Here is a 25,861-nt window from a genome sequence, read left to right on the forward strand (position 1 = left end):
CCAAAATGGATTTTAGAGAAATACCTTTAAAAATACATACTGTTTTTTATACCCTAATATATAGGGAACCCTAAACATAATCAAACCTTTACTCCTGCTAACATTCAAGTTTTTACTCCATCAAACAACATAGCTTCTCCGCCCCTAATTTCCCAGAAGCCCTCTGCTCTAATAAACTAATGCACTGTATGTATTCTCATTATTCATGCGCCCAAGTGGGCCCTATCCAGCTCCTTTCTGCCTCTTTAATGACCTAGCCACTGCTAACCACTACAACTCCAAGTGATGGTAGCATTCATGGACTGTTCCTCGTCCTGGGCTATGTGTCCCATCCATCCCTAAGCTCTTCAAAGGTCACTCTTTTCTTTGCTCGGGGCCTAGTACAGTACAGACACACGGTATATTCACAATACATTCTTTGAGAATGAACTCAACGAAAAAAAATTCCTACACTGCGAAGGGATAACCTAGGGACTTCTGAGACATAAACTGATTGTCCCTAACCTAAATGACCCCACACTAATCAACATTTATAACTAATTAATCTACCATTTCCTTAAATGTTGTTAGATGCTATTTCTCAAGGGTTTCGGTTTCCAGGAGCCCCTTTCTACCACTGATGCCTGTAAGACACTGAACTTTTATAACACAAGGCACCAACCGCAAAGGGCTTTGGGCCCGTACACTTGCAATGGAACACGCCTTGGCACAATGTCGCGTTTCCATGCAGACAGGTGCTGGGAGCAAACGGAACGCTTCAAGTGCACCGGATGGGCTGCACCCCTACTGAGCCACTGACCCAACAGTTTCTGGGGTCGGGCTAATCTGAGTTCTAGTGCTACAGCCACGAGCAGAACCAACCCTGGCACAGACCAATCTGTGTTTTCATGGACCTCACATTCTACTTTTGAGAAATACAAGTAGACAATATGAAAAGCAGTGATGAATATTCCGACAGAAATCAAAGCATGAAAAAGGACAGAGAGTGAGAGTGCTGTTTTGCGGTAGGTAGGGCAGCTGTTCCTAAGACGCAGACCTTTGAGCAGAGACAAGCTTGAAGGAAGTGAGAGCATGAGCCATGCAGGTGTCTGAGGGGAGATACTCAAGGGAAAAGAAGAAGAAAGGGCAGAGGCCTTGGAGACAGGAGTGGATTGGCAGGTTAGCAAGGACTCCAGCAAGGCTGCAACAGAATGAGTGAGTGGTGTGCGTGGACAGGGTTAACAGATAAGCCCGTGTACTCGAGAAGTAGACGAAGTCCCGCCACAAAAGACAGACACACACACCACCCTCCCCCCGAAAGGCAGTGAAGGCAACCAGTTATCTCACCGTTACCAGTACTTATTTTAAAAACCAAGTAAGGTTTGTAGACTGAAGTATAACTCAGAAATCTGCAAATCAGGACCAGTCTGGGAATTAAGCATGCCAGTGCCCAGAGTTCAGTCTGACGAAGGAGAACACACAGTCACAGACGGACCCCAGAGGAGGAGGCTGTGTGTTTCGCCTGGGACCAACAGAAAGGCCCCCTCTGACCAGTGGTGACACTGGAGAAAGGAGCAGGCCATGCTTGACAATGGCACCATCATTGTCAGCTAACAGCGGTGGCTCTGAAATAACTATAGCAACAATAACAGATAGAGAGACATAAAAGGAAAAATACTCATTTCTAGCCCTCAAAACCTCTACTTCATAATTAGGAAACATTATAAGCAGTCTGCAAGACCGGGGTGTCCAACCCACAGCCTGCGGGCCATGCGGCCCAGGATGGCTAGGAATGCGGCCCAACACAAATCATACATTTACTTAAAACCTTTTTTTTGCTCATCAGTTTTCATTAGTGTTTGTGTATTTAATGCGTGGCCCAAGACAACTCTTCTTCCAGTGTGGCCCATCTTCCAGAGATGCCAAAAGGTTGGGCACCTCTGCAACACGTAAGTGTGGGGTCCACACAATCCAACTGCTTGTGATGCTGCCCCCCGCAAACTCCACCCCTGGGTCCCAACTTGGCCACCACAGCAACAACGAGAATGACACGCCATTGTAGATTCCGAGTGTTCTGCTTTCAGCTCCGACCCGCCAACCGTGCTTCTTCTATCATCCTCTCTCTTAGTGTCTTGAGAAAAATCCCTGTATCTTTCTTCATTCCTTCTGCACTCACTTCCTTGAGATCAAGCAGGTATAATAATTAAAGACAAAGCTTTAATTGTGGAAGACATTTCAATTCTAGTGGGATCAACCCAATATACACTGAAAAATGTCCAATCATGAGCACACACATGACTTAATCTTTAAATATATAAATGCTGAGAGGAGTTAAGGAAGGAATTCTGTAAGATGTGTGATTTTAGTCGGACTTTGAAGATTCACATCTCAGAGAATTAGTATTATATTAAGAAATCCAAACTGAAAAGCTGTATCGAGTAACCACTTAAAAGTCAATTTTCATCACAAATAATTCCTTCAAATTCTGGGGGTATATCTAAACTACTGCAGTGATCTTGTTCTCCTAATAATAAAGTATCATTTAAAACTCAGTTTACAGATCTCTAAACATCTATCTACGTTCTTGGTAATGCTTTCGGTGTTAAAAGAGTGATTTCACAGTCTCACAAGAAATGTGTCAGTTAGCTTGGAATCACCCTCGGTGGTCACTGGAATGGGATTCCGGTTGCTGTCCACACACCAGCGCAGCACCGGCAGGCCAGTGTTCACGTGCAAGGTTACAGCAAGACTGATGATGCTCAGGTGAGAGCACCCCGGTGTCCACGTGTCAACGTTCCTCCTTAAATTGGAAGCTGATCCGCAACACTGCGCTGCAGTCACAGCAGATGAAACATTGAAGGAGTAGTTTGGTTTCACATGGAAACAGTTACCAAGACAAACCTTCTTGGAGGATGGAGTTCCGAGAATATTAAATCATAAGAAATTGTTTCAGCAGCTGGTTAAAGCTGAGTGTACATAACACAAGACATCTGGTTGTCTGTGCATTTTCAGTTCATTTAAGAAGTATAAACACATTAAAACGCTGACACGTCTGATATATTAACACTGCCTGCTTGCTCCCCGAGAGTATTTAAGCGGCTGGTCTAGTTATTGAACTCATGGCTTATTTACTAGCTGAAAGGGTTTACTATTTCCACCCCCCTTAACTTCAAGATATTTTATCAACAAAGGAAAGAAATATATTCATTTAGAAGATACCGCTGGTCTTGGTAAGAACATAATGTCACAGAGGTGGTGCTATTTTAAAAGTTGAAACTGGAGCACATGAAGCATCACATACTATGACAAGTAAACACAAGTAAACGGCAGACAACATGTGCCCCTCCCACATTTGACCATGTGTAACAGAAGCCTAACCACAGAGGCTTAAGCAAAATAAGGGTTTATTTTTTTCATGTAATCAGAAACCCAAAGATAAGCGATCGGTGTAATCGTTCCATAATATCATCAATGCCCCATGGTCCCGGGGCACTGTCCTTTGCACGCGGTGGTCACCATCGTATTTTTAAGACGGCCTAAGTGCTGCCTCCACATTCCAGGAAGGAAGAGGAGGACAAAGAGCAAACAGCTGAAGGTACGTGCTCTACGAGCTCATGACTTGTGTTCACATACAACTGGCCCAAACTGCCACAGGGCCACATTTTGGGCACATTCAGTTCCCAAGGTGCCTAAAAACTAGGCTGAGCCCCCAAACAATGCTGGAGATCTGCTGGAAAGGAGGGTGAGAAAAGGACTGTCAGGCATGCTAGCAGCTAAGTCCATCACAGAGTTCAACATGCATAGGACATTGCCCCTCCCTTCCCTACCAGGCAGGTGACCCCTCAGGCACCTCAGCCCTGCCCTCCAAGCTGCACATGGCTAGGCCAGGTCACAGCAGGACTCGGTGGTCCTCCTTCCTAAAGCCGCAGCACGATTCTGGATGCCGCGCTCACACACCACAGAGGCCAGAAGCCCGCTCTTCACAATGCTGTCTTTGCTCTTTGGACTATGGGCAAACCGCACATTTCCATCGACATCCCCATGAAGACCGAGATTCTATGATGATAAGTCTTAAAATCTACTTTATTTTAAAACTAATTTCTTTGAAATATGAATTTTCAACAAGGATGATACCATCTCCCCACCCCACCCAGAGAATAAAAATTAGTTCTTTGAGGTGAAAAACATCACAGATACTGTAATGATTTGTGGCCCTCCAGGGGGAGAAAGAATTAAGAAAAAAATGTCTGAAAGGGCTCCTTGGAGAGACAATTCAAAAAAAGGTTGATAGTAACTGCTTTAAAAGAACAAACATTCTGAATCATGCTGGAATTGAATTCAGTTGCCGTGACAGAAATCCAGGAGAGTAAACAAGTAAGGATCTATTTTTCTCACATGAGAAGTCCAGGAGGCGACAGGGGGCCTGGAGACCAGGAGTTGATGATTTGGGTCAGCAGCGCGACGGCATCAAAGAATTCTCTGTGAGTCTCTCGGCGCACAGTGCCAAGATGGCCATGGAACTCGAGGACCATGCCCACATTCTGGACGGCAGGAAAGGGGGGCTGCCAAGCACAGAAAGGCAGGCCTCCCAGTTGAGGCAGGTTCCCTCAAAGAGCTTCACTCACCCTTTCATTGGAGAACTTCCCCTACATCTCAGTGACCACATCCAGCTTCAAGAAAAGATGGACATGAAAGTCTGACCCCTCCAAAAATGGCCAAAAGCAAAACCAGGAAGTAAAAAGAGGGGAAGAGCAAATAATGGGTGAACAACTAGCTGCATCTACCGCACATGGATTAGTCTCGAACTGCTTCTCTCTTAAACCCGTGTTTACAGAGGTCTGTAAGATCTCTTATTACGGACATCAATCTAATTCTGGGCCAACTATATGCTTAGTATTGCTGAGTTTGATTATTTTCCTCTCAAAACTCCAAATTCTTGTTCTGATGATGGATAGTCAGTTTAAATGTTATTTGGCAAGAACGATCGAAGAACTCCACGGCTTTACAACCCTTAAAAGGCATACATAAAAGTTCTGCGCCAGGACCCCCAAACTCCCCAACATGATCAGCTGGCATCTTCCACACACAAAGAAGATAAAAGAAACCCTGGCGTGGCCAGAACTTACAAGAGTGGAATATCAGTGATTAACTGCATCAAACAGCAGACTAATTCTTCCAAAAGATCTTCTGAGTCAGAACCTGGTAAGACACATAAAAAGTTTGTTAACTAAGTATAAAACAGAATGGAGTTGTTTAAAAGTTCAGTTTTTATTCCTAATGAGAGTAAGAGTAGTAATTATCACATAAACCCAGGCATTAATGTTGACCTCTGAGTGAAATCCAAATCATGAGCGAGTTAGCATCTCTTACGATTTTCATCTAGTAGAGGAATTTTGAACATCAGCTATTAATTATATAGTTTTTAACGCTTGAATGTATGACTTCTGTAGGCTAGTAGTTTTCAAACTTCTTATACTACACTGTTTTTTAAATGAAATCTTGTACTACAGTCAAATATATAAAATACATTTAAAAAATCAAGCTGTCCTAGCTGGTTTGTTTGAATCAGGAGTAAAGTACCTGTGTTCCCTCCCCGCTATAAATAACTGACCTTGACCTTCGTGACAGACGTCAAAGAACCTTTTCTGAACCTGTGGGAACTCCACAGATCACAGACTGAAACTGTGTAAGAAGCCAAACGCCTCTTTACAGCCAAAAAGCCGAAGGTAAAATGAATTTCCAAGTCATAGAACCAGTGGCAAAGGCAGGCCACAAATTACCATCCCAATGGAATGTTCCTGTGTCCCAACCTGCTCTCAGTGACTTCTGGCTTTGGACAAAACTGACACAACTTACTCCATAAGATTCTTTCCTCCCTCCAGTCCTATGACGCCTCATCTCTAACCCCCTCTCTTTCTATTCATTCCAGCATCCACTTCCTCAGAATACCCTTCAACTATTGGTATGTTCCCCAGAGTTGCGCCATTGGCTTTCTTCTCCTCTCTTCTCACTCCCTATGATCTCCTTTATCAACCACCCCTTGTATGCTGGTGATTCCTCAGTCTACAGTTTTCCTCTTGGTCTCTCCACTGAACTTCATATCTGCATGCACAATTGTCTGCTGGTCATCTCCACGTAGATGCATCACCAGTACTCAAAGTTCAATGTGGTCAGAACTGAACTCAACTGTCTCAACCCTTCAAATCCACTTATTTGTTCTTCAGTCTCCTTTCTGGTGTTGCTTCAGTTAACCCAAACCCCAAACATGGATTACTCTGTCACTCAGCTCGGGGTCCTCTCAGTTACAGCTACCTCTCTGTATTTCTTCTTTTCTTCATTCCATGTCATGCCTTCATTCATTATTTCATGATCTCAGTTCAGTTAAACAAGTTTACTAAATTAAAACTCACTTTCGAACCTTCCTACTAGTATTCCTTCTCAGTTTACTGCTCTCCAATCCAAACTCCAGATTGTTATCAGAGGGACCTAGCTAAATTCCATCCTTTCAGTCTCCTGGCTTAGATCTTCTCAGTTGCTTTAAGCTGTTTGCTACCATGTACCAGAAGAAACTCCAAGCTCCAAAGTGCAGCACGCCAGACCCTTCAAGACACAGGCCCTGCACCCCTTCCTACTTTTATCTCGCACCATTATTCCTTCACAATTCATATTCCAGTGATACCAGCCTACCTGCTACCTGCCACGTTATGCCTTCTCTCTGCCTGGAATGCCCTCCAACAACAGAAACCCAATTTTTTTTTAAAAAGCCAATCTTTATCCATCTGAACCATCCTAAGTCTTCATTTCCTCCATAAAACCCAACTCTCTTGCCTGGCCTTGAACAAAAATAACCATCTAGATGACATCTATGCCTTGTGCATTTCTTTCACTGCATATTTTGGTTACATTACATCATAATTTCTCTCTATATGCAATCAGGCCCCTACTGGACTCTGTATTTGTCAAGGATAATAACTGACAAAGACCTTGGCATATGATGAACTGAACCCAGCTGTCTAAGTAAAAATCTAATGGTTATTTCCAAAGCATCAAAGCACTTGGAGTCTCAAAAAAGTTTAGCAATTCTTTTTCCTAGACCACAATCACCTGGTAGTCAGAAATTTTGAAGAAATCCCTTCCTGCCTTGCCAAAAATAGAATTGGCACAGTAACCCTCTGAGGGGTGAGTGCCAAGCTTGAAGAGAACACTAAATCACACCAATCAAGGCTTAGAAGAATACACAGCAAGAATCAGTTCAATAACCTCATTAAATCTCACTCTAAGAGGTAGGCATATTAGCTCAATGAGTGAAGAAACTGAAACACAGAAATAAGTAACATTTGTCTCTGAGGCTACACAATAAGGAGTAGATCTAACTAAAACCCTTTTCATTGTCAAAGCTCGCCAACATAACCCATGTGAGTTAACAACCTATTCCAACAAGCTCATTTGCTAGCATATAATATAAACTCAATACATGTTTATTAAACCATCGTTCCTTGGCTCATCCTACAGAATGAAGCCACCTAATCCAAAAAGAACATTTAATATCATTCATTAATTCATTAAAGAACATTTCAGACCAAATGAGTTGGCCAGTTTAAAACCCCTGTTCAGCCAACCAGCCAGCAGTGTTTTAATTGAAGAAGGTGAAGGAATAAGCGCTCAGGACCCAAAGATGGTGCCTGATTGTTTATTTTTCTTCCAGGGGTGTAAATACATCTAATTTTCAAATCTTAAAATAGTGACTTCTGGTCAAGATGGAGGTGTAGGTAGACATGCTTTGCCTCCTTGCACAACCACACAGAGAAATACAACTGTATCACAAAACAAATAACCATCAGAACTATCAGAAAACTGAGCTGTATGGAAGTCCAACAACCAAGTATTTAAAGAAGCCACTTTCATCCAGATGGGTAGGAGGGGCAGAGTCATAGAGATGGGCCAAAGTCACGGAGATGTGCTGTGGCACAGAGAAGTGGGGGCAGTAGCAGAATGAGCAGTGCCACATCGACGTGTGGTGGATAAAAATTGGGAGGGATACCCTGGGAGCAAGTGAACTCCCAGGTCAGACTGCACAGCCCAGGGTTCCAGCACAGGAAAGACTGATCCTCATAACTTTGGGCTGTAAAAACCAGTGGGCATTGGGACAGTGGAAGAAACAGCCGGATTTTCAGGAAAATCCCTTTAATAGGCCCACACAGACTCAGAACGTATGCAAACCCACCCACTCTGGGACTCATCACCAGGGCAACAGCTAGAAGGGCGCCAGTCACATATGGGAAGTAGATGAAGTGACTAGAAATGGGGCGAGTGCTGGGCACACCTCCAGAAGCCAGGCAGCCCACTGTCCTCTCTCCAGGCCCTCCCCCCAAAAAGCCACAAAGTGGTGAAGCAGGTTGCCCCACCCTGACAAGTACCTAAGGCTCCGCCCCACACAATTTACAGGTGCCTTTTCTAAGAGAGAGAGTCAACGCAGCTCTACCTATGCACAGAAACAAGCATAGGGAGGCTGCCTAATTGAGGAGACAAAGAAATATGACTGAGAAAGAAGGAGCTTATACCCTTTGCAACAGCATGGATGGAACTGGAGAGCATTATGTTAAGTGAAATAAACCAGGTGGTGAGGGACAAATACCATATGATCTCACCTTTAACTGGAACATAATAAATAGAAAAAAAAAAAAAAAAAAGGAAACAAAATATAACCAGAGACATTGAAGTTAAGAACAATCTAACAATGGACAGGGGTGAGTGGGGAGGGGACAGTGAGGACAGGGGATTACAGGAACTACTATAAAGGACACATGGACAAAATCAAGGGGGAGGGTGGAGGTGGTGGAGGGAGGGGGAGAAAAGGCACACAACTGTAACTGAATAACAATAAAAAATTAAAATTTAAAAATAAAAAAAATAAAAGAAATAAAAAGAAATATGACCGAAATGAAAGAACAGAACAAAACCCCAGAAAAAGTGCTAAACAAAATGAAGAATGTAACCTATCAGATACAGAGTTCAAAACACTGGTGATCAAGATGCTCAAAGAACTCAATGAATACGGTAAAAACATAAGGGAAGAATTGAAGGTTACACTAAGTGAAATAAAGAAAAATCTACAAGGAACCAATAGAGAAGAGGAGGAAGCCAAGAATCAAATCAACGATTTAGAACACACAAAAAGGAAAAAGCATTCGATCAGAAATACAGGGAGAAAAAAGAATTCAAAAACCAAGGATAGGCTTAGGAACCTCTGGGACAACTTCAAACGTACTGACATCCAGATTATAGGGGTGTCAGAAGGAGAAGAGGAAGAGCAAGAAATTGAAAACTTATTTGAAAATATAAGGAAAGAAAACTACTCTAATTTGGCGATGGAAACAGACATACATGTCCAGGAAGTGCGGAGAGTCCCAAACAAGTTGGACCCAAAGAGGACCACACCGAGACACATCACAATTAAACTGACAAAAATTAAAGATAAGGAGATAATCTTAAAAGTAGCAAGAGAAAAGGAGAGATTTACTTTTGAAGGAGTTCCCATAAGACTATCAGCTGATTTCTCAAAAGAAACTTTGCAGGGAAGAAGGGACTGGCAAGAAGTATTCAAAGTGATGAAAAGCAAGGACTACAACCTATATTACCATATTTTTTGGACTATAAGATGCACTTTCTTCCCCTAAAATTTGGGAGGAAAATGGGGGTGCATCTTATAGTCCGAATGTAGCTTACCTGGCTCGCTACAGGATTTCTGCTTTAAAAGAGAAATATTTAAATGTTATTAAATATTTTATCTCGTTTTTTTGTTTCAATTTTTCTTTCCCTATTTTCCTCCTCTAAAACCTAGGTGCATCTTATGGTCTGAAAAAGACAGTACTCTATCCAGCAAAGCTATCATTTAGAACGGAAGGACAGATAAAGTGCTTCCTAGACAAGGTAAAGCTAAAGGAGTTCATCATCACCAAGCCATTACTATATGAAATGTTAAAGGGACTTATTTAACAAAAACAAGATCAAAACTATGAATGCTAAAAAGGCAACAAATTCACAACTATCAACAACTGAATCTAAAAAAACAAACTAAGCAAACAACCAGAACAGGAACAGAATCATAAATATGGAGATCTTTTGGAGGGTTATCAGCTGGGAAGGGGAACAGAGAGAATGGGAGGAAAGGTGTAGGGATTAAGAAGCATAATTGGTAGGCACAAAATAGACAGGGGGATGTCAAGAACAGTATAGGAAATGAGAAGCTAAAGGACTTATATCCACAACCCATGGACATGAACTAAGGGGGCGATTGCTGGAGGGAAGGGGAGTATCGGGCAGAGGAGGGCAAAGGGGGAAAAATTGGGACCACTGTAGTAGCATAATCAATGAAATATATATATTTTTTAAAGAGATGACAAGAATTCTCTATTCAGTTTTATATGCCATCCAAGTCATGACCTCAGCCAAGTTTACAGCTGGGTCAATTAAGGAGTATATTCACAACTTTGTTATCAATTTAACATAATCATGAAAATGATAAAAATATATATATATTTCATACAAATAAAAATGTAGCACATCAAGGTCAAAACTCTAGCAAAATAAAAGACAAGAATAAATAACTTCCAGCTGAAAACTGACAACTTCCATTTACTTTAAAAAATAAAAACAAATCCTGCAGAATACCATATGCTTGTTTCTGGGCTAATCTACAAGCAAATAACTGCACACCAAGTGAAGAGTGACAAGATTAGACTGCTTACCAGGTTGACATTAAGCGAACCACTCATACTATGTTATTTTCCAAGCAGTATTTATATCATTCAGCTTTCATATGAAGATAAATATCTTTCTTAGTTCCAATAAAAGCAAGTAAATATAATGTCATCTGCCAACAATTATAGTAAAACACTCATGCATTTCTCACAAGAAGGGTGATAGTAAAAGTCCTTGAAATTTGAATGACACAGCAAACTGAGTTTGAGCACAGGACCTTGCAGAAATTCAGTGTGCTTGTTGTGAAGTTTACAACCCAGTTTGATCTCAAAAATTTTTAAATTGACTCTATAGCTCCAGCCAAACACTTCAGTATTTTAACCCTTAGCTTCTGGAGATAATGATAGTAGCTAACATCTACCGAGAGCTCTGCCTCAGGGGTGCACCGCGCCACGTCACCCTCTTTATCCTGACAATAGCGACCAAGGAGTTATTATGATTATCATTGTTTTACAGATGAGGAATCAAGGCCCAGAGATCAGTTTACTTACAGTGAGCAGCACAGCCCAGGCTGAACCCAAACCCAGACTCCCGAAGGAGGAAAAAGAAAAACCTAATGAATTATTTTTAAAAACCTGGTTCTATACAAAGTTGGGGGAAAATCCAGTCAACCAACCATGCTTCACTCAAGACCCCAAATACAAACCCCTGGTAAGTGAGTACTATGAGCTACATCAGAGGAGAAATTTGAAATACCACATATTAGTTTATACATCGAGGTGACATATTACACATTCACTATCCAATTTAGAAGTAATTTCCAACAATGAATAAATATAGACTATTATTTTGACTATTATATATCACAAGGTCACTGAAATCCCAGCCCTATTCCTAGGGTTCTCTCGTTCTAAAGCCCTAACCCTGCTTCTCTGACCTCTCTGAGCATCACCAGAGGAAGAAGCAAAGAAAGACCAATGGTACCTGCGGTCCCTTATAGTTCTAATAATCTACACTGAAACTGAGCTTCGGTCCCTGTCCTTTCTGTTCAGCACCCATTCAGTACCAAGTGCTAAGACACCATGCTCTCACTTTGGACTTCGGGCGAGGACCAGCGAATAGCACAATAATATCATAATCAAATGTCTTCCATCAGAGCAGAGTGGGAGGGAAGGGAGGGAAAGGGATTTAAAAAGAAAACACTCACTTGAAGAAGGGGAAAAAACAGCACTGATAGAAAACAAAGTAGCCAGAAAAAAGAAACGCTAGGGTCATTTAAATCAGGTTACATGTAGTTATTAAAAGAAATATTAACAGAGAACTAATCTTTGTTGTTTTCTTTACATTAACAAAGTCAAGCTGTCAGCTTCTCAGTGCTGCCCAATACCACTCTGCCAACACAAGCACTAAAAACTCAATCAAAAAATAACAGAGCTGTACTCCAAAACAAGTTAATAGTGTGCCTGAAAATTTTAGAGCAAAAATGATTTCCTTAAAATGGAAGACACATAGCTAGGTTACATTTGCTATAAATATATTCAGAAATCCATAGTGAAATCTACATTACTGTCACTTTTACTTGTGGAGCTAATATTGGACTTACTATTCTACATTAAAAATCATATTTAAACTTCTAATTAGCAAATTCAAATACGCCTCTATACATTGATCATAAATTAAGGAAAAGCAAATGGATTCCCTCTTTTCTAAAAATATTGATCTGCATTTTAATGCATTACAATATTTATAAGCCTGAGTCCCACACCATTCCAATAGAATCTGCTGTAATTCTGGTTGCCTGCCATAATGGTGGTCAAACGGAAATGTTTCTAATTATCCTGAAGGATAATACAGTCAACCACATTTCATTACAAAAAGTGCCTACTAGTAAGTGTACTTGACTTTATTCCACTGGTAACACGAAAGAAAAGGAGAGAAGAGAGAGATCACTGGTTACATGGCGGAAGAACAATTCGGGAGCTCCTAGAAGCACATTAATTTTTCTGCAAAGACAGACTGCAGTCTTACACGCTAAATATTCTAAACGAATAGGTCCATGCTTTCTTTTTTCTGAGTCACATTTTTCAGCTATTGGGGTTTTGGGGGGCATTACTCATCTATAATTAATAAAATTAAACCGTTAGGTTTTATATTAAGACAAAAATAAACAAAAAACCAGAAACCCCTCACCCACCTACCACACACTTTCAGGTGTACCCAAAACACTAATTCAAAGGAATATATGCACCCTTGTGTTCACTGCAGCGTTATTTACAACAGTCACACTGTGGAAGCAGCCCAAGTGCGATACAGCCTGCCCAGGCCCTGGGGACTATCTCCAGGGAGGAAATGAGCAGTGAACCCTGAAGCCATGGGAGCCAAGCACCTGGCCAGGGGCAAAATCACAGCTGGCTGCAAAGGAGATTCACCTCCATCACGTTAGGAAAATGAATACACACCATGAGCTCTGAAACTCCAGAGCTTCAAAAGGTTTTAAGTCAGAGGGGAATGGAAAGAAAAATTGGCTGTGTTTTAGAGAGGAATTATTATGGATTCTCAGTAATTTTTTCACAATTTCCTATCTCATACAATTTTTTTCTTCTGTTCCGATCTCTCCTAAACTTGTTGACTGTTTGGGATCCGTGGCCTTCCATTTACCTGCCAGAGGGACGCAAATGCTGATGGGAGCCCTGCACACCTGGATGTAGCCCAATAACCAGCAGGTCCCCCTGGAGGGTTCCAAGCTATTTTATTGAGGGACAACCAAATGTCAGTATCTAAGTCTCTTCCCTGATTTTTTAAATAATTTTTTAATTTTTCAGTTACAGTTGACATACAATATTATATTCGCTTCAGGTGTATAACCCAGTGACTGGACAACATGTAACTTACAAAGTGGTCGCCCCAGTAAACCAAGAACTCACCTGACACCGCACAGTTATTATAATTTTGTTGACTGCACTCCCTGTGCCGTGCTTTGCTCCCCCATGACTAGTCTGTAACTGCCGGTTTGTATTAGGTTGGCCCAAGCCCGTTACATTTTTTTCACATCATGGCTCTAGAAGCACTTAGTTGTTGTTAGACACCCTGGAAGGTTTGGAATAGTGGTCGTCCTCCTAAGTATTTTCTCTTTGTTAAAAAGAAAAGCAGCATTTATTTGTTTGATGATTCTGCAAAGGCCATATATTGGGTTGGCCAAAAAGTCCCTTATGTTTTTTTCCACATGGTGGCTCTAATAGTGCTTAGTTGTCTTCAACTTCATTCGAAACAATTTTGTTAGATTATGTTGTGGCAGCTGTCATATCAGCGTGCCACATTTAAAAAAAAAATCAAAATTGGTGAGTTTTTGTGCAGCCATTTCAATACTGAAGATGGAAGAGAGTACACAGCATTTTTGGCATATTATGCTTTATTATTTCAAGGAAGGTAAAAATACAATTGAAATACAACAAAAAAAAAGATTTGTACAGTGTATGGAGAAGGTGCTGTGACTGATTGAATGTCTCAAAAGTGGTTTGTGAAATTTCTTGGTACTACTGACATTTTGGCCAAATAATTCTTTGCTGTGGGGCTGTCTTATGCATTGGAAGATGTTTAGCAGCACCTCTGGCCTCTACCCACTAGAAGTCAATAGCAGGAGATAGTCAACATACTAAAAATATCCAAATCAATTAAGTTATTGATGAAAATGAAAAATGTGTCTTTTGTTTTATGGAAAAAATGTAATGGACTTTTTGGCCAACCCAATACTTCTTAATCCCTTCATCTCTTTCACTCGGTCCCCCAATGCTCTTCCCCTCTGGCAACTACCAGTTCTCTCTCTGTGTCCATGAGTCTGTCTCAATTTTGTTTGTTCGTTTATTTTGTTCTTTAGATTATACATACCGGTGAAATCATATGGTATTTGCCTTTCTCTGACTGACTTATTTCACTGAGCATACCCTCTAGGTCAGGGGTGTCAAACTCATTTTCACCAGGTGCCACATCAGCCTTGCAGTTGCCTTCAAAGGGCCGAAGGTAATTTTAGGACTGTATGAAGGTAACTATCCTTAACAGGTAAGCTAGAGCTCCGTGCTGCCGCTATATAGAAAAAAGGTGCCGGTCTGGGGAAACAAGGTGGAGGGCCGGATTCGGCTGGTGGGCCTTGTGTTTGCCCCCTGTATTCTAGGTCCATCCATGCTGTCACAGTTGGTAAGATTTCATTCTTTTTATGGCCAAGTAATATTCCATTGTATGTGTGCACCACAGCTTTTTTATCCACTCATCTATTGATGGGCACTTGGGTTGCTTCCACAGCGTGGCTACTGTAAATAACGCTGCAATGAACGTAAGGGTGCATATATTCCTTTGAACTAGTGTTTTGGGTTTCTGAATAGATAGTTCTCCAAAGAGGACATACTGAAGGCCAACACACATGCAGAGATGCTCAATGTCACTCATCGTCAGAGAAATGCAAATTAAAACCACAATGAGGTATCATCTCATACCTGTCAGAATGGCTATTACCAACAAATCTTCCTTGTTTCTGATTCATTTTCTCCAGAAGAACATCCACTAACTTTCTGGAGGGAAAGGGAGTCGGGTGGGTAAAACTCTGGGGCCTGGAGTCCAGAAGCCAAGACAAGACATCTCACTCTTCATTTGTAGCCCTTGTGCCTACTAAGCCTGTTTCTCAGCGCGCCGCACCCTTCTCTGTGCCCGAGTGCCGGAGCCGGAAAGCCCTCTCCTCCACCGCGGGCAGACAGGGCCCAGCACCAGACTGGGAGGGGCAGGCTCATGACCACGCACGGCACAGCGGGGGATCCGGGCATCCAGCTGCTTCTCTCAATCAGTCCTCTCGGTTGTCTGCCTCTGGACACACCTGCTACTTCCAACGCCTAGGTCTTTCCAGGGTTCCGAGGAAAGAATTGGCTTTTTTCTGGCATTCAGCTTTCAGCTTTCACTGATCAGTTAAGTTCATCATTAGTCAATTTTCCAACTTGCAAATGTTAACACAGTATTCCCCTTCTCCTTTTTTAACCTTATAATAAATTCAAAACTTTCATTAGTCCCTTACTGATTATTTTATTGGGGTTTCAGGAGAAAGCAAAGATAATCAGGTACGTTGAACCCACCATGCTTCAGAGCAAGCCCCACAAAATAATTTTTAAATGACTTTATATTGAATTATTTTACACCAAGGAAACATAGTTAAGCAAGCCTTTTACCTGGACTTGATAAGTCCCTAGTCTCTCTTCTCTGCACAAAGCCATGCTAACCAGTTACTATGCTCCTCGGGGCCCGTGTGCCTGGCTCCCACAGCTCCTGCCAGATGCCCTGCCTCCGCCTTCCCCTCCGCACCCCCACAGCTGCCTGCCCGGGGAGCATAGGCAGTATGCCCTTGCAAGGCAAACCTAGTCTCCCTCCCTGTGCTCCCGATCCATGTGCCTCCTCTAAGGACCTTCGTTTCAGCTTATTTCTCCCCCTTTGACTGCTTCTGTCTTCACTCAATCTCCACAGGCTTCTTCCCTCATTAAAAAAAATTAAAGAACATTTCTAAAGAAGCTGTAATCGCCTTCTACTGGCAGTATCGTGGCATTGTGACTCCAAAGGTCCCTCCCGTACAAAACAACTAGTTCTTGGCTGAAGTATACTTTTTAGTGCATTGATGGGCTTCCAGAAAGTAAAAGAAATCTCCAAGGGCCCAGCACCATAACCCAAAAGCACCACCAGTGAACAAACCTTGGCTTGCACCCAGAGAACAACACTGAGCAGTGGGTAAACTCCAAGGGAGGGGGGACCCTGAGGAAGAATGTCAGCACAAAGCCAACACAGGGAGACCAAGCCTTCAGCCGGTGGCATGGAGAGAGGCCGGCCCTGAGATGCCATGTTAAGCCAAGAACTGCTGAACAAGGATGAAGTGGCCTCGTCCCTTACCTGGGGCCTCATATTCAGACAAAACAAAAGCTCACAATCGACATCATCAAATACATAAGGAAACAAACCACCAGAAGTGTTTGCAGAAACCAACAACAGGTTTGGTCCCCTGAGGGCTTGAAACACTGTACAGGGTAGAGCAAAAGTAGGTTTATAGTTGTGAGTACACAAAAGAGAGTTTATTCTTGTATTATTACTTGTTAATTATTATATTGTTTTCCATTCGAACAGCTGTAAACCTACTTTTGCCCCAACCCCCATTGTGAGATACAAAATTATCAGTATTGCCTTGGCAAGAATGGGGCATAATCCCAAGAGAGAAGAAGGGAAAACTCGCACTGAAGGCAAAAAGAAAGTGGAAACAATTTTGTGGTACTTCCTAGTTTCGCCAAGGGCGGGCTTTGTCCCCTCTGACTCTTCTCAAAGATGAGGAATAGGGGAAAGAGCTTTCTTCACGCAATGGTACAAATTCTCTCTAGCAAACTCTCTACTCCCACATCATACATAGCCTATGGGAAAATGTTCACATGAAACCTCACAAGCTTCGATTACAAACTGAGAGCTTATTGAGAGTCGCATTACCCTCATAAAGATGGCTCCCCTGAATATGCCAACAAGATTCCTTTGATCCCAGAAGGATTACGTGACTGGAATAAACAAACAAAATCAGTACACAGTACTCACTCAACGACCTCAAAATGCCTCAGTTGACTTTGCTCAACTGTTTGCAGATGGTTTTCTACTTCTGTCAATTCAACCTTCAAATGACCTACACTGCTGTATATACCTACCCCTAAGTAGTCCTTCACACACCTAATTCAGATACTCATCCATTATTAGCTGATAAATGGATGTTTGCAACTACTGCATAGTAAGGTTCCATATTTTCCCATCAACAGTATCTGCACCATTTAATTGCATCTCACTTTTGTAACTTGTAAAAAAACAGTGGCAGAAAATACAGAAAAGACTTATACTACGTGATAAGAAGTAGAAGCCTCAAACTAACAACATGTAAGGCTAAGGTGAAAAGAATTACGTATGCCAAGAACAGCAAGTCTTTAACCTTAAAAAGATAATCCCTGGACTTAAGCTGGCGACCGACAGGAAGCTCGGCTGTCAATAAAAAGAACAACAGTACGAGAGCGTGTGTAAAACCCAGAGTTGCTAACCGCACCAGAGGGCAGCGTGTCAGTACACAGACAGAATCGCCGCTCGTCGGACCTCACAAGTGGCTCTGTCAGTGAGACAGCCTCCTAGACAATGTGGTCATGGCTGAACAATGTCATTTTTACCCTGCCTCTTCCTTACACCACCTAGGGTGTTCCCAAACCATGCTTCTCAAGCTTGAATATGCGTAGGGAGTGCAGGTACAGACAGAGTATTCCAGGAAGACATTTGCCCCTCCCCCCAAAATACAGAGTATCCTCTAGTGCATCGATTTACTCAGTAAGTCATAAAAACCAATTTTATATTAAAATAAATGATATTGTGTTAAATAAAAGATAATATGTGTACAATTTTAAAACATATGCCAAGCAAAGTGTTAAGTTTGCAGGTGCTGCTTGGACTATCCTCTTAGGCCCCATGGGGATGAACACTCACTCCAATCTTGCCGCTAGAACTTCCTGGAAAGGTTTGCAACTCCCTAAGTGAACTATGTTTCGGTGCCGTTTGTCCCACAGAAACGAGGCCTAGCGTTAGCGAAACTAACACATGCAAGACACAGTTCGATTAAAAGCCCTACCTTGTTAAACACTGTCAGAGGAGGAAATTAAACATACTCATGTGTTAAAACTCAAAATCAGTGTCTAAGGCTCCAGGTAGGGAAGAAAACCTAGTAAGGGCAAAGGTGTGTTTTTTAAAATGAACGCAGGTAACTCGGGGCAATACCGCCTTCGCCCTCAGAAAGAGAGGAGATAGCTTTAAGGGTAAATGCAAAACACTGTGTTCTCCATATTTCACTTGTTAATAATCCCAGTCTCCGCTTTTAACGCTAAGACATGAAACACGAGCAGCTGATCATGAAAACTACAGGCCCTCCTAACTGCTGGCAAAAAAAGAATCTCCGTAATATCAGGAGAAAATAGCAACCTTTTCCTGTATTTCAGAAAAGGGTCATAACCTGTCCTTGAAGACGCTATTTCTGATCAAGCAGCCCAAAGACAGCCAGACTCAGAGACGGTTGTCACACCCTATGACAATAACCTTTGGTACTTATAAATCTGCAGTTCTGACCAGTGGTCTCACTCAGTGAGGTACTGCCCTAGTAATCACACTTATACCGACATCCGTTTCCTAAAGGAACACTTGTGACTTTTTAAATTTTCCGTATGCGTGGAAGTCAAAATAAATAAAAGTCTCAATCCTACTGGCTTCTTTACTTAAAAAAATAAAAAAAGGAGAAAAACACTGAGAGCCTTGGCTCTTCTAAACTAACAGGGGAAGAAAGAGTGGCAGTGTCAGCTTATTTAAGAAGGAAAATTATGAGAGGGAAAATGGAATTTTCAAAATTGTACTTTTATTCCTGAAATCGTGTGCTGGTGGGTTACCCACGCTCTCTCCGGAACGTCGTCGAGGGCAATACTTACTGTAACTGCCGGGAGATCTTTCTTCGTAAGTGAAATGAAGTAGTAACTCCTCCTCCGACATCTCACAAATGAACACTTTCAGCAAATAGCAAATAATAAACAGAGCGTTGTGCGTCTGCCAGATGAAGATGTGACTGGAGAGGGAAGACCGAAGCCACACGGGAGTCAGTGTTTCACCGTCAGCATAACCAGTTTACTTCTAGTCCATGACTTCTTCATGGCGTCTCAGCCATTTTGCCCATTCTGTCTGCGGCATCAGAACAATGTCCGTACCTTCTAATGGGTCATCAACCAGTGATTCCATTAGAGTTTAGCTCACATTTCATTCTATGTATTTTACACAGAGAGTCAACTTAACAAAAATATTTCCCTGTAAGCATATGACTGTTCTTTGTTCTTAACTTTCTTTGAATTGACAGGCAATTCAAAGAAAAGAAAGCTAACAAAATTAAAAATATACAGTACCACAAAGAGAATATATGCAAATACCCAACCAAATTTTAAATGTGGGATCATCAGTGGCACAGCACAATACCTGCTATTTGTATTAATAACCATGAACTCACAAATTTTAATTGGACTCAATGTAATTTGTTTGAAAGCTGGGCAATGAACAATCTTTTATAAGAGCTAGCCAGAAGAAACACTCCCGAGTGCATAAAGGTTAGCTTTCCATTGCATCTGGTATAAAACTACATCTAATCTGAACCTTCCTTCATCTAATATGAGAGAAATTAAGAAAATACACGCGGAATGAAATAATACTCAAACTAAGTCATTATTTAAACTAGATATGGCCAACAGTGATAATGGGCAGTAATTACCTTTTTAGTAATAAGTATGTCACTATTAATCTTCTTAAAAAATATATCCCTAAAGATTCTCTGAAATGCTGAAATCAAACAGATTCCAGAATTTGTCATCTCACCCCAAGGACCTGGTCAGCAAAGTAAAACCTCTGTTTTACTTTCCCCCTTAATGATAAGGAGAATTGCTTTCTGCTTTCAAAAGACCGTAATCATAATCAATTTCTACCAATAGGTGAAAAATACTCACACTGTTAAATATAAAAAGAACATGACTTAATCAGCCAACTTACTTCTGACATTCTGCTGAAAGTTTTAGTTCTTTGGTTCTAGAAAGGAAGACCTTAATTAACGCACCAAGGTTTCCTGTTCGAGGATTGTTTTCAACTGCAAGAGAAAAAAAGATTTTTAAAAGTTAAAATTAAGAAAATCAAAGTGAGCGTATCATAACATTTATAAAGCCAAATGTCAAACTGAAGTCACTCGTGGACCAACCTTATTGTCAGTAAGTAATGAGAAAAACTGCTGGCTGCTTATAATTTTTTCTGAACAAAAAGTAATATACAAGATGAACTGACAGAAACAGTAGGAGAAAGTAGCCATCTCACCGGAGAACTCAAAATTATAAAGAAAAGATGTGATAGTGAACATACACGCACAATTTACACACACACCATTTTCTCTAGAAAAACTCAAAAACTGATCACCTATATCCCCAGTATATACAATATAACAAACCATAAAGGTTAAGGCTTCTCAGATAATTACAAATTATTCTAATGTAAAATAGAAAAGACACATAAAGAAAGCAATGTGGTCAGTGGACAGCTATTTGACCAGGCAAAATTTTAAAGAATTTGTTGAAAATTTTTTTAAGTTTAAAAGGTGGGCATTTCAGAGAAGCCAGCCTGAAGAACTGAGAAGACTGTATTGGGAATGAGAAGATCTGGCTTCTGGACTCACGTCTATAATAATAATGGAACACTGAACCGCAGACCAATCATTTACTTCTCCACCTCCACTTTCTCATCTGTAAAAGAAGCAACAGCTAACATACACTGCACAATACACACCACATGCTTTACGTGCACTGCCTACTCTAACCCTCAGACTACACGGTGGCATAAGCAGCCACAGCTCCTCCATTTAAAGACCCGCACTGTAGGCTGTCACTTGCTCACGGGCACGTCCTTCTCTCCTGACTCAAACCCTTGGCTCTGAACTACGCCATCCCTGCCCCTTTAATCAAGGAACTGGGTTTCATGAAACTATGAAGTTCTATCAGGCTGCCGAGTGAGACACAGGTCACGGTCAACATCGTGTGTCACCCTGGCTGGGCCGCAGGATGCCCGGATAGCCGGTTAAACGTTATTTCTGGGAGTGTCGGCGAGTGCCTCTGCACTTGAACCGGTGTCCTGAGTAAAGCAGACTGGCATCCCCACTGAAGGCCCAGAGAGAAAAAGTCGGGAGCAGGCTGATTACCTCTCTCTGCCTGACTGCCGGGCTGCATCGCTGGCCTTCTCCTGCCCTTGGACTGGGACTTGCAACACTGGCCCTCCCCGTTCTGGGGCCTCCAGACTCAGACTGGAATTCATTAACACCGTTAACTTTCCTGGGTCCCCCGGCGGGCAGACAACAGAGGGTGGGACTGCTCGGCCCTCACCGTCCGGGAGCCAATGGTTTATAGTGTTTCATGCAGATACAGATTTAGACCCACCTTACAGATTCTATGGATTCTGTTTCTCTGGAGAACCGTGGCTAACAAAGTATAAACGCAGAGAAGTTAACAACTCATCCTGAAAGAGAGACTAGTCAGAACCTTTCATTTTACTGCTGGAAGGAAAAGAAGTCCAGAAAGGCCATGCATTGGGCCGAAAGTCAACATTGTTAGTGACAGATGCCCAGTCTCTTCCCTTTAACAATGGTTTCTAACTGTGAGATTCCAGAATTCTAGGTATTTGTTTGACTTTTGAAATACATTTTTAACTCTTTTGAAAACCAGAAATGCAAACACACACATAGGCCAGGAGAATTCATTTTTATGCAGATCTGAGAATTATGCTTTTGCTGCCATTTCTACACATAAAACCTAAATGTCTATGACAAAAATATAAAAAGATGGAGTTCTCCAGAATTTTTTTAAATCCAGTTCTGCACAAATCTAGCCACATACTTTTGAAAAAATGCGCACGAGAATAAGTATGCCATCCCAGGGTACCTGCTTTGTGCTCAATAACCGTCAGGTTAATTAACTCAGGTCTATCTGCTGGGTGTGTGTTCTTGTCACAGCTTGAGAGTTAATACCAAGAACTGGATGACCTTCTCATTGAGACAAAAGCTGTAGCACCTCTCTGTTACACACGTGGTTCATGGACTAGCGGCAGCAGCATCATCCGGGAGCTTGTTGGAAGTGGAGAACCCCAGGTCCACCCAACACCTCCTGAAGTTCACAGTGCTTTTCAGAGTGTAATGTGCACTTACATCACAAGGTATTCTCCTTAAGTTTAAATTCTGATCCTGCCCCCGTGAAGTGTGACCTGAGACTGCATCACTAACCGTCTCCTAGTAAAGCCCACCGCTCCCAGTTGGAGAAGCCCTGCTCTATGTAGCAAGGTGAAACGTGTATTATAAATTAGGGCAGGTCTGGTCCAGCTTTCATCGTTAAGAATAGGTGTGTGGTTAGATATTAGATATTGTTACAATGTCTCTCAAACAAAAGTTTCCTACTTTCAAGCTTTGGGTTTAGTTAGTGAAAGACTATCCTGAGAGTTCAGGATACACTGTTTCAAAAAAATCTGTTAATGTTTGCAAGTGCATCAGTGTGTAAATTAACATTATGTAGCTATTGTAAATCAAAACAAAATACTGAAACAAAGTCTTGAGACTGATAAAATTCAGAATCCCAACTTCACGACCTTGTGTTCACTCAGCAGCCCCTTTGTTACTAAACTGTTACTAAATTCCTTTATAATTTTTTGACTATAAATGGTTAGCTATTTTAAAGAACAAAACAAAAAAACTGTATTATTGGGGGGAAAAACAGACTACTAGATTTATGGGATGGAAGCTCTGGGCACATTTTCCATTCATTCAGCATGTATTTACTGAGCTGCTGATACGTGCGCAGCACTGCTTCAGGTACAAGGAAATACTTATAAACAGAACTCCCTGTCTTAATAGACCTGACATTCTAAGTCAGCTAAGTTTCCCTACTAAGCTTCTGGGCAAGATGCAAATGGGACAATAAATTAATGAAAGTAAGTATGCACAATGATGTTTCAACAACAATACCAATGGTAAACTTAATATTCCAAAATACTTCAGTGGAATTTATATATAGGATCAAACCTATTTGGTAAAAATCAAATGCTATGTTGAAGTTGAATGAGCTTCAGTAGTCAGAGTAGAAACAGGGACATCTGACAAAGTCAGAAAAGCATAACAGAAGTAGACTACAGAATCTGACCAAGTTCAAATCCCAGCTCCACCCAGTGGACACCTGTGTACTAGCTGTGTGACACCTAGCAACTTAACCTTCCCACACCTCAGTTTCCTCATTTGTGAAATTAAGAACATAGTACTTAAGCATAATAACTCACCTGACTCTAAAGCTTGAACTTGTAGAAATCTATGAACTAAAGTGGGCTTTTGTGTAAAGAAGGGAACTCTCCACCTCTACAGGAGTTCCAGCCAAGTCCGGGCAACACTCATATAGAGGTATTATAAAGAGGATTTCCATCTGGAATGAGACATTGAACTTGCTCCCAGGCCCTGAAACAACCTTTCCCAATATATCACTAAAATACCCATGAGCCCCAAGACCCAATAACCAATATACAGGGAAACACAGGAACATATTAACAATCCATGGGGAAGCGATCAACAAAATGTACATTCTGAGAAACTCTACAACCCACTTTCTTTTCTTCAAATTACTTTTTATTTTTCAATTACAGTTGACATTCAATATTATATTAGTTTCAGGTGTACAGTATAGTGATTAGACATTTATATAACTTATAAGATGACCCTACCAATAGGTCTAGGACCCACCTGACACCACACGTAGTTATTACAATATTACTGACTACACTCCCTATGCTGTGCCTTACACCCCCACCCACTTTAATAAATAAATGGAGAGAGAAGAAAGAAGAGAGAGACAAATGCGGAGGAATCTAGCAATGCGAAAAATCATATAGATAGACCAGCCAGTAATAACAACACGAGGACCTTGCCCTGACCAGGTGGCTCAGTCGGTTCGAGCGTCAGCCTGATACACCAAGTTTGCGGCTTGGATCCTCCGTCAGGGCACAAACAAGACGCAACCCATGAATGCAACGGGTGCAACGGCAAAATCAATGTTTTTCTCTGTCTCCCTCTAAAATCAATAAATAAAAACAAAATTTAAATGATAATATTGTGAGGACCTTATACAGCTCCAGATGCAAACAAACTGAGACAATCAGAAATTGCCTCACCATATCATAAAGTATCAGTGGATATTGAGGTTAAAAATTGTTTTTTAATTAAATATGGCAATTTTTCTTTAAAAATCCTTATTATGACATATACTAAAATATTCATGTATGAGATTATATGATGTCTGAGGTTTGTGTCAAATTAGTTACGAGGGTGTGCCTGTTTGTTTCGTGTGCATTTTCCATTTGTGCGCTTCTCTGTGAACGTGTCACACTTCAGGAGATGAGGGAGGTGAGTACGGAACGAGACTGGCCCTGCACTGAAAATGACTGAAACGGGGGACTGAGCATATGGGAGTTCATTACATTATTCTGACTCTGGGTGAGTGTAAAATTTTCAAAGTAAAGATCTGAAAATAAAATACCCATGAAAACAAAATATACAAGCTCACAAAAATTGTGAAATTAGGATACAGTTCTTCCTTCAAAAATAGGAAACACTTTCACTAACCACAAATTTTGTAAAGCTGAACTACAAATTTATTTGGTAATCATTAGCAAGCCTAGCTGCCTCAAAGTTCCTTTGAGGAAAAAGTTTCCCTCTTACTGTCCACTCCAACCAGAAAATTTATGTGACTTCTCCAACACAGTAACTTTCTATACAGTTTCAGAGGCTAGGACTCCCAGAAAACAACTGGCAACAAGAACTAAACAAGCCCAACACAGCGCAACTTATGCTGGAGGGTAGAGGTAGGAAAAAAGGTTGATCCAACCGTTCCACTTGGGGATTTTAGAATTCACTCACACTCCCAAACCAAGGAATGGGAATAAGGGAAAGTCTCCCTTAAACTAAGCAAACATGTACGAAATAAAACCTCCTTGGGTCTAGGAACTAGGTTAGAGAACAGGACTAGCCTACCCTCAAGGTAAAGTAACAGCAGATGCAACAAGCGCCTACAGAGGCAACACGGTGAAGGGGGTGGATAAAAACACCCGCTCCGGGGGCAAACCCTGCACCTGCAGGGGCGCTCTCTGCACTTTCCCTGCTTTGCTTTTCTCAAGAGTCATCACTGTGTAAAATGCATGTATTTATTTATGGTCTGGCTTCCCCACTAGGACGGAGTGATGAGGTTGGGGACGTGGGTCTGTCTTTTCGCAGTCACCCCCCAGCTGCTGGAATACAGGCTATAGTATTAGAGGTGCTCAGTGAATATTGGCTGGTTTATTGGATAGAGGAAAAGAGTAGTAACTACAAAATAAGAAACAGGTTATGTGGAAACCTCAGCAGAAGAGCTGAGTCAGAATTGTCAAAAAATTTTTGGTACACAAGCATCATTAGTGGAAAATAGGAAATCAACCATTTATTTTTAAAAAGAACAGAAAGCACCTGGGAAAAATTAGTATAATGAAAAGAGGGCACTCTGACATATTGGGAAAACTAGGAATG

General features: G+C 41.5%; 1 protein-coding gene across 3 annotated transcripts in view; it reads right to left on the reverse strand.

Moving 5' to 3' along the window:
* Positions 1 to 25,861, reverse strand: part of DYM (dymeclin) — a 286,983-nt gene that overhangs the window by 216,651 nt on the left and 44,471 nt on the right. For all 3 annotated transcript variants that reach the window (XM_053912308.2, XM_053912309.2, XM_024580592.3), the window contains exons 4-6: positions 20,287 to 20,380; positions 19,188 to 19,321; positions 5,106 to 5,178 (exon numbers count right to left, since the gene is read on the reverse strand). In XM_053912308.2, coding sequence (XP_053768283.1) covers positions 5,106 to 5,178; positions 19,188 to 19,321; positions 20,287 to 20,380 — 301 coding nt within the window. The remainder of the gene's footprint in view (positions 1 to 5,105; positions 5,179 to 19,187; positions 19,322 to 20,286; positions 20,381 to 25,861) is intronic.

This window comes from Desmodus rotundus, chromosome 10, assembly GCF_022682495.2.
Source record: "Desmodus rotundus isolate HL8 chromosome 10, HLdesRot8A.1, whole genome shotgun sequence".
NCBI classification, from domain to species: Eukaryota; Metazoa; Chordata; class Mammalia; order Chiroptera; family Phyllostomidae; genus Desmodus; species Desmodus rotundus.